Source organism: Ruditapes philippinarum, unplaced genomic scaffold, assembly GCF_026571515.1.
Source record: "Ruditapes philippinarum isolate M1 unplaced genomic scaffold, ASM2657151v2 ctg790_1_1_1_1, whole genome shotgun sequence".
NCBI classification, from domain to species: Eukaryota; Metazoa; Mollusca; class Bivalvia; order Venerida; family Veneridae; genus Ruditapes; species Ruditapes philippinarum.
The window spans coordinates 72328-83266 of NW_026859737.1; the positions used below are offsets into that span (position 1 = coordinate 72328).

Here is a 10939-nt window from a genome sequence, read left to right on the forward strand (position 1 = left end):
AAAAAAATGTATGTTAAATAATGACTATAATGCATAATAATTATATAATTATAGAAATGAAGCAATCTGACTTAAGTTCAGATCTACTTAAGTTATTTCTTGCATAAAGATCTGATTGCCACCGTATTGCATTGTGATTAGGATTTCCCGAGAAAGCTATTTTTATCCACGCAAGCAAACCGTCCTTTACAGATAGGCATTATATATAATCAAAATATCAATAATTGAAGATTATTGTCAGAAAAAAATGTTTGAAGTAATTTGAAACAACTAAACTGGAAATAATAGACTCAATTTTCAATGGACAAGATTGTCTTGCCAGTTTAACTGCTGTTATGTTTGTTCTCGAAATCGTGAAAATTTTCAGTATTGGTTTTCCAGTGGTTAAAATTAGAAACTGCATTACTTTCAGAATTGTTAAAGCTCGCCAATGATTCGGTGTTTGAAGATCACGAGAAGGTGCCAAGCTACTGATGGTCGTCAGATCCTTATGCATATCGTTAATAAGGAGCTGATTTTAATCAGATTGGAAATGTAGCAACATTGAATTTCTTTCAATTTGTACTGATGATTTACCATCAATGTAAAAGTGTCCTCTGTATAAAAGCTGAAAATGACATTACCTTTATTCTCTGTGAGCAGTGATATTGAAATGCAATTAGTGTTCGAGGTTTAGAGGGTCACGTGATCCATGTTTAAAAGCATGGAGGAGCACGTGATCTGTAAATCGTACTTGATTGGTTCATATCAACGTTGTATACGTATTGTTTTAATAAATTGGTAATAAAATCTATACCACATGCACTCATGGTACTTTCGAAGGGGTATATGAAGTGAATATTCAAGTGCAATTAAAAATAAAAAAGAGTTCAATGTAAATTTGACAAATATAGTCTGTATCACCAAGACGTTTGGAAGACAAAACAAAAAGGTAAATGAAGTATATTAAAATTTTAAATCATTAAAACTTTTCCTCGCCGGAAATACTTTTTAACTTCTTAAATCTTGTACATAATCACTCTAGTCTATAAACTACTTGGTTATATATATCAGATCAGGTATGGTCGGGTCAGGAGAGAATAGAACAGAACTGAATAGCATAAAGTTTATTTAGTCATTTGTATAGTTCAGCATGTTGACTTTTATAAGTAGTACATTTACTTATATAATATGGTAAATCGATATGAACCATTTTCATGTTTTTGTTTCGTGAGCACGGTTGTAAAGAGATATTTATATTCTGTTAAAAGGGGGAGATCACCGGGGAGCTAAACAAGTGACAAATGCAGAGTCAGTATGTTTGAATCTGTTTATGACAGATAACTGAGGTGCGCCACATCTCACAGCCCTGTATTATTTGTTGTTTATTTTGTTTGTTTGGAAACTATAACAGTACATTAGAAATAAAAAGCTTTTGAAAAATGAAAGTATTTCTTGGGCATCACGGGCCTTTAATTCTAAGTATATTTTTAATTAACCTTTGCATACTTTCATTTATTTTAAACTATTCACTTATGTAATATAGAAAACTATATTTATCATCATTTAATTTTGGCTAAAACTACCTTGTTGTTCATAGAAATACAGCATGTAAAACAATTGTCATGAACACTTTCCGGTTTTGTCGGTTTCCAGAAGACTAGAAAAAGTCCATTTGTATCGCATTGTTTTTGTTTGGTGATTACTTTGCTCCGGAAACTTTTAATAGTTTTATTTTCGTTTTTCTGTCTCGAAAACCTTTCCAATATCAATTGTTTGGTTGTTGGCTTAGAACGTTCTTGTGTAACAAAATGTTTCCTTGCTTAAGTCCCAATTATTAAATAATGTAATAATTCTTCATCTGTATATTCCAGCTGCGTTATTTGTGAATCAGGGCTGCGTTTCATAGTCTAAAATTCTAAGTTTATCCTACGTTCTATATATAGGACATAAAACCAACTTTAGGACTTATATAAGACCGTTTCAATAAATGCTTTACCTTCAGTCAAACACTGAATACTATAATTAAATTCATTTTCCAGAAAAAAGTAAAGAAATGACAGACCCTTTCATTCACAATGTGTTATTACTAATCTGTATTGCTATTCAGGATTTAAGAGTTAAAATATGGGAGTCATAAGTTAAGATGTTTTTCTTCAAAAGACAAACTTGTCTCAGTTTTGGACTCAGACTAAGGACTTTCTATGAAACGCAGCCCAGATGCCGACATGCATTCTTTTGATTCATTATGATAAGGTGGGTGGGGTATGACTGAGTCGTGCGGCGGAATTTTGAGATTATACAACCTTGGCTCGAGGTTAAATTATATTATTTGAACTTGTATTCTGCAATGTTGTGTATTTACCAGCCGGTGGATTATCTGTCAGTGTATAATATAGCTGTAAGTTGCCATGGTAAAGCGATGTCTAAATTTAGATTTGTCGTAAAGTTTTAAAATACAAATTGGCAAATGAATGATCAAATCAAATTTAATAATTCAACATACATGACAGTTTTCTGCCTTTGTGAATATAGATTTTGTTTATGATTTTATGATTTATGTTTATATTTGAGTCAACAAAGGGCGTGCTGGTGCATAACGCGTTTTTTTTTCAAAACTTTTATTTTATTACGTTTGTCGCAAGGAAATGAAATTGTTTTACAGAACCCCGTTTATTATAGGAACCCGAACGCTTCCGGTTACAGTCTGTAAATTTTGTTTTATTGCCGGCAGATTAATTGAAATATCAATCGTACCGTCTCGGCCCTTTCCGTCAAACATCGGATATCAATAATAACCGAGATGTTCCGATTGTAAAAATATAAAACAGGATCAATTAATCAATGATTTATTCTGCATTTCTGAATTAATGGCGGATTTTATTGTAATTTTATTGCTATGTAATTTTAATTGAATAATTTCTTAAATAGGCTGTGCACTAGACTATTTTTACCATACAGTCTCATGGTTATTATCAAAATTGGGAGGTGCTGGCTACAGATTACCCATAATGTCAAAAAAGACTCCATATTGTATATATCCCTTTGCCCCCCGCCCCGTGTTATTTATTATCTATCTTTTTTATTCCTGTATATATAAACTAGTATCCTTAATACTAGTAAACGTGAACCCGTGCCCCCATATGGAGCAATACGTTTATCACGGGTTCACTCAAGCATGAGATTTTCTTAAATATGTTACATAAAGACTATCTCATCACATTATGGGTAACCAAGTTATTATTATTAGCCATATTTGGGACTTAGATTTTTCTTATTCTTCTATGAATTGTTTAAGTAATAGAAGATTAATTATTATGTGTGATATCTAGATGCATAATAATTTATAGACCATGAGACAGTGATAAATAGATAAGGCCGTTTCCACCACATTTTAATTATCATATTTGTTCTAATTTTGAAATAAAGTTGGTAAAAACACGTATACATTGATGCAACGGGCACCCGCAAAATTTCTATCCAGTCCGCGCGACAAACTTGTCGAAATAGGTCAACACAAAAACTTGCAGAATTTTCAAGAAAATCGGATTGACCTCCTTATTCAGATAGAAGAAATTTTAGACCAATGAGAACAAAGGAGGCAATCCTCTCTAAACCAATCAAAATTAAACTTTATAAAGCGGGTGTTCGGTAGAACTTACAAAATTTACAAAATTTAAAACAAACTCTGCTAATTACAAACATGTAATTAATTATATGCATCCCAATGTATACGGTTTATAACATGTAAATAGAAACCAACATAAACAACAGTCAGCCCACATTGAATTGGTCAGAATTACGTTCCTGACATGCCTTCTCGCACATTAGATGCGAAATCTACAATTTATAGGTAAATTTTCTAAAAACTTTTTAGTTATATAAATAAATATTAGTCCTGTTATAAAAGACGGTACTCTATATAAACGTCTTGGCCGATTTTAAATCAAGTGCTTTAATTAATAAATTTTAGATTTCTCAAACTTAGTATGGACTTCCCCATCTTCCTCCCATGGCAAAGGTTGTACGTAGAGACAAACCCTGTCATGGGGGATATGGTATGCACATAAACACATGTACGGATATAATAACAAGTATAATAAACATCAGATCCCCAATTTTTTTAATGATTATAAATGAAGTATATGCTCGCCCATATGGTCTCTTTCCGGTGGCGAGGGTAAACAAACGCAAACACACACACACACACACACACACACACACACACACACACACACACAATGGCGGATTTCTTTTTTTTTCTTTAAATTCACAAGACAGACATGCGGATTGAATTTTACTTGCTCACGGAAAGCAATGGAATTTAATCAAGTAAAATGTGCTGATATCTCGGAAGTAATCAAGCAAACAAGATTTTTAGAAAATCGTTTCCGTGACTGAGATTTGCTTTTAGTTGTTCTTCTTATTTTTCTTCCTTTTTTCTTATTCCTTTTTTTTTGCTTTTTTTTATTTTCTTTATTTTTTTATTAATTAATTTATTTATTTATGTCGATTGATAGATTGATTGATTGATTGATTGATTGATTCATTCATTCATTCATTCATTCATTTATACATTCATTAATTCATTTTTTCATTCATTCTCATCAAAATCTACGATATCATCATCGTCACAACATCACATTATCACCAACACACCGTCAACAGCATCATCATCATCATCATCATCATCATCATCATTATCACCACCACCACCATCATCATCATCATCAATATTTAAAAATTACTGGTTTTTTTTTATTATCATCTAGTTGAAACTTCAAAATGGATTTAAAACATTGCTAGTTATTGACATCATGTGAATATCTGTGTTAATAACTGGTTTCAAACGATACAGAGTAAGCGTACTGTTCTGATGCGAACGAAACATAAAACTCCATTTCAATAACTTTGAAACAAAAATTATTGCTAAATTAATGAATTTTCTCAGAAAACATTTGAATTACAGTCAAATAAAAGACAGAGAAAAGTACTATATTACACTAATTCATCAATTTAATTTAATCATACTTTTCGTCTCTGAAACATCTGTGTAAATCAAGAGTTAATTATCTCTGTCACTCACAGATCAATATACATCAGTACATTTACTCATTGCCTTTGTTTAAACAACTTGCAGTAATGTTTTTCCATTTCTGATCAAAGAAATGGAAGCAAAAAATTGTTTGTGTTGTTGTTGTTGATGTTGTTGGTATTGTCATTGTGGTTGATGTTGTTGTTGATGTTGCTGATGCTGTTGTTTTCTTGTTGTTGTTGTTTTTGTTGTTGTTTAGAAGGGGTTAATGTGCAAGAAAGTCAAACAGGTGGTTCGATTAAACGAGATTGCAGATTTGCAGAACGAGCAGTGTAATATCAAATACGTGCTGAGGACCTAAAGGCGAAGCGACTCATTGATAAGGTAATATAATTGTGACCTGCGAAAAAGAATTCCTGAGTCCAATTCAAATATAAATGTTGCTGTTGTTCTTTGTTTTTTGTTGTTTTACTGTTGTTTTTTGGTTTATTTATTTATTAACTTATTTATCAATTAATTAATTAATTAATTAATTAATTAATTAATTAATTAATTTATTTATTTATTTATTTATTTATTTATTTATTTATTTATTTATTTATTAATGGTTTTCTTTTTCGTTTTACCTTATAATCTATGGGACTCGACAGCATAGTTCAATAGATATGATGTTTAGTTCGATACTCCAAGACCTCAATTTGGTTGTCTGCAGTATGTTTAAACTAAACGTCCACTACTGCTTCAGAAGGCTTTTAAACGTGTGTATGATAACATAACTACTTGCAGAATAGAATAAAATAGAATAGAATATAACAGAACAGAACAGAACAGAATATAATAGAATAGAATCCCGAATAGAATACAATCCTGAATAGAATAATCAAAGGGCTGCAAGCTATGTGGTATTTTCTGATCTTTGCAATGTTAATAGTACTGTATATCTGTATGTATTTTCCTATTATAAGTTTATTCTTATATACTATAATTCGCCTTACAGGGCACCGAGATGCAGCGACTGCGTTTGGATTTTTTTACTATAACAGTTTGAGTTTGATACATGCGATATTTTGCATAACTAGAGATGCATCAAAAATCATTTATGTTCATTTTTTATGACAGCCACACTTTATCCTTTTATCCTTGCATATCGTGGCTAAGGTGTTACTTCCTTAAAAAGACATTAAAAAAAAAACATTGCCACGACTGGGATTTGAACTCCAGACCTCTCACACCCTAACCAAGCGCGTTATCCCTGCACCATGGAGAAGTTTAACGGAAACAGTATGAATAAAATCAAATTATTCTTATTTAAGAATATCCATACAGGGTTTGTAATCCTTATTAATTTCGAGGTATTTTGTTCACTATATACATGTTGTTAACACGGATGTAAATAATTTAGAGAAAATCAGTCCTACACTATATATTCCACTACTTGACAGTCAGATTTATTTGTGTAATGCGCTCTAAGGTAGTCGGTAATCGACATCGCTAAAAATAGCATTTTAATTGATTAAAATCATAAACTTCCGCGTGCATTTATTGACAATTTTATACGCCAACGCTACTTTTAAACTTTGAATGCGTTGTAATTTGTTTGATACTTTTAACAAAATAAAAATATTTCTTTCTTTTACGCCGCTAATTTTAAGCTGTTTTGAGAACTACTTGTTGTAAGGTTTGTCCTGAAATTTCTGTGTCAGAGATTGAATGTCAGCTTTGTATTTCCTGATCTGCGATCCGAAAATACAGAAATAGAACAGAACAGAACAGCATAGAATAGGTTAGAATGGAACAGAACATAATAGAATATAATAGAATAGAACATAATAGAATAGAATAGAACAAAACATAATAGAATAGGATAGAATTGAATAGAATAGAACAGAACAGAATATAATATAATAGAATAGAACATGATAGAATAGAATAGAACAGAATAGAATAGAACAGAATAGAATAGAACAGAACAGAACAGAACAGAATAGAATAGAACAGAATAGAACAGAATAGAATAGAACAGAATAGAATATAACAGAACAGAATAGAATAGAACAGAATAGAATAGAAATTGGACTCTTGGAGCTCGGTACACATTTTAGATACCTATTTGTGCATGCATTTTTACTGTTGTTATTGAGGCTATTGATTTATACAGAGGGCCGCTTTGTAGAGGCTGCGTTGTAATTATCGGAGAATACTTATTATAATTATTTAAAGAAATGATTTTCAAAATGATTTTTGAAACAGTTTTTTCTCACCACTGGTTCAATAACTATATTGTGTTAAAAATTTTGCGGAATACTTCACTTTTCAGAGGATGATTCCCATGTCCATTTTTTTTAATTTATTTATTTATTTATCTAATTATTTATTTGTTTGGCAGATTTTATAGTATTTGTTGCCATATTACTACCCTTGACTAACACAGATAGGACTATTAATGTTATGCATATTTTGACCTCTTTATGGTAATTTCCGTGGATTTTAAGTGCCGATAGTAGTGTATAAATCACTTTCTTCGTTCACTTCACAATATTTTACTTTTATATATATTTTCACAATTTCCATGATTATCCGTATTAATCTGGAGGCATGCTGCTTCAAAAGAACATAAAATATGAAGCAATTCAGCGAAGATGCTCAAATTTCACTTATACTACAAGCATATGAAAATATTAAAAATAATAAACAATGAGGTACAATTATATATTCACGGCAAAAGAATAGGTACACCCAATAAATAAAATATCAGAAAAATAATGATAATATAAGAAATCTTACCGCTTAGAAAATATAATATTCCGACGACTCGGTGTTCCGCCATGGAAAAATCTCCGCCGGCTGGTGAACTCATTTTTTCAGCGTTCTATGTCTTGAATGCAGACGCCAATTTTCTTGCAAACTTTTTTGTATTAATACGAAACTGGTACGAAACTTTATGAAACTAATAATTGTATGACTATTCACCAAAGAAGCACTGCTTATATTGAGAGGACGGTTAATGGTATAAATGTATATATAGAGCTTACAGCAGACGACTCGTTATTGACTAACTATATTGATTGAGGCCTCCCTGTTATGGTAAAGGCGTTACACTTAAGGTAAGTGACATGCCATTATTTGATCCCCCTTGGTAATTTTCTCTCAGGTGTAATTCATTAAAAGAACATATGTCCCTTTCTTTTCTATAACCACTGTAAAAAACATTGTTTTGTTCGTTTATTTCCAACTTTTCGCATTTTTTAGCAGAACATGAAATTCAACAGGGAATAACTTAAATAAGTTAACTGATTGATCTAATGTATACAAAAGTTATAAATTTGTTGTCAGTGTTCCAAAATATTTATCAAATATTATATATCAAAAATAGTAAATGATCTAACGATAAGAAGAAAAACGTTGCCAATTATTTTTCGTTAAATACATTTGGTACGACATTATACTAACCGCATTTTATCTTTTTCCTTAATTAGTTTAAATTAACTAGACCTTCAGAAAGAATTTATTTTATACATTTCTTATTTGTTGTTGTTTATGTATAAATAATAATTATAAATTTGTTGGTATTGTTGTTTGTGTGTTGGGATGTTTTTTGTTTTTGTTTTTAATTTTTCAGCAACATAGGTTGCCCATTTATTTTCCCCGTAATTGGTGCAGTGGGGTCGGAGAGCCATCGTGTGTTGGGATGTTTTGTTAATGTTGCTGCTGGGGTGTTCCTGGTGTTGATTTTGTCTAGGTTATGTATGTGCATGTGAATAAAACGTTTTTACAATACTTGATTGTATTTGATAAGAAACATATGAATTTAACTTTTGAGAAAGGGTGTACAAATAAACTTGTGTTAATAATAGCATTGAATAAAATGTGTAAAAATGAAAAACACGCGAATGTATAAATCATTTAAATTCATTCTGATATCAATGCGTCTTTTTCATTAAATTCTAAAGAAAACAGAAATAAACATAAAATATATTTCATGATTTATTGTGATTTTTATGCAAACTTAAAATTATGCACAGTATCTTAAAACAGAATGAGTTTGTTTAAAATGTATGATGGTTTGCATCGATTTTACGTGTGTTATTTCTCTTGATTATTGAAAAGTTGTCTCCCTTTACATCGTTTTGTCTAATTATCGGCCAATAATGAAAATCAATATTCGTAACTTAACGGCACTTTCCGATGATCTCGCCGAACCGGTCAGAATGTGTTATTTAGACAGGTATTTATATTACATAATTTTTCTCTGTAGATTTTTTAAAACATTTCTTATTCGTGGGATTTTATCTTATCCCTATGGTGGCTGATTTACGCCATGCCGTTTTTTCGCTTCTTCGCTTCAAAATGCGAAAATGAAAAAACACGAAGGGACTTTTCGCTTTTCGCATTTTCGAGGCAACAAAGCGAAAAAACGACATGGCGTAAATAAGCCACCATATATCTCCCTTCTTCATACATGTACAGGAGTGTTTTATCAATTTCACAATTTAAAATGTAGAAAAAGTTCAGATATATTAAAAAGAATATATATTATTTACATGACATGAAACATATTTTAAACATCATATTACACAAGTATGATACGATACGATGTTAAAAGTCACATAGCAACGAAATTGAGAATGTGAGAGTATTAGTTACTTTTTTTCCCCAATATTTCTTTTTCGCACTTCAAATTCAAATGATGGTGTTATGTTATCGACGTATGTATCTACTGTTAAAGTCTCTGTAATACCTTTGACATTAAATGATTAATATCCTTTGCAGATATCTGTGCATTAGGCGCACTCCAGGTCGTCGTCGTCGTCGTCATCATCATTATCATCATCATCATCATCATCATCATCAACAACAACGACAACAACAATAACAACGACAGGAGATAGAAACGTTTGTGTAGTGAAAATTAATAACAACAACAACAACTTCATGATCCCTATCATCATCATCATCATCACCATTAACAGCAACAACATGAAAAATCAGCAGCAACCACTAGCTCATCATCATAAAAACAACAATGTCATCATCATCATCATCATCACCACCACCACCAACAACAACACAAACTTTATCAACATTATCGTAGTATTACTGCGACTGTTGTGTCACTGTTATGCAACAGCTACCTTTGATGATAATGTTGTTGTTGTTGATTTGTTATGTTGTTACACCGACACAGTTAGATCATAAATTGATGTTACAGATTTACTGATGTAGGAAGACCTCAGATGCCCGTCCGTGCATTTTTTCAGGCACGAGCGAGAACTCGATAAGAATCACCATGTTGCTGTTACTGTTTTTGTTGATGACGTTGTTGTTGATGATGATGATGACGATGAAGATGAAGAAGGAGAAGAAGAAGAAGCTGATGATGATGATGTTGTTGTTATTGATGATAATGATGATGATGATAATGTTGTAGTTGATGATGGTGATGATGATGATGATGATGTTGTTGATGATGATGATGTTGATGATGATGATGTTGTTGTTGATGATGATGATGATGATGATGATGACGTTGTTGTTGATGATGATGGTGGTGAGATGAAAATGAAGAAGAAGAAGAAGAAGAAGAAGAAGATGAAGAAGAAGAAGAAGATGATGATGATGATGGTGGTGTTGATGATGATGACTATGATGATGATGATTTTGGTTTACCTTTAAAAAAAATTATCTTTACGCAATAAACAACCACTAAAATTCAAATCTCATTAGTTGTGTGATACGTACATAAAGTAAAAGACCATAAAAATGTATTTCATCTGGAACAAAAAAATATTGCCCCAGATTTCATATGTCACACAATGATACGTGATATTGCAATTTTACTACAGTTTTAAGCCTTCCTAATTAAATATTACTGATTGAGTCAGCATATTCTATGTGTCTTGATTTCCAAGGTAACGCCTTGATGAG

At 31.4% G+C, this 10939-nt stretch overlaps 1 protein-coding gene across 1 annotated transcript in view; it reads right to left on the reverse strand.

The window, feature by feature from the left end:
* The window catches only part of LOC132757728 (visual pigment-like receptor peropsin), a 30775-nt gene extending 22616 nt beyond the window's left edge, over nucleotides 1–8159 (reverse strand). The window contains exon 1 of the mRNA XM_060749101.1: nucleotides 7799–8159. Coding sequence (XP_060605084.1) covers nucleotides 7799–7871 — 73 coding nt within the window. The 5' untranslated portion in view covers nucleotides 7872–8159. The remainder of the gene's footprint in view (nucleotides 1–7798) is intronic.
* Nucleotides 8160–10939: the final 2780 nt, after the last annotated feature.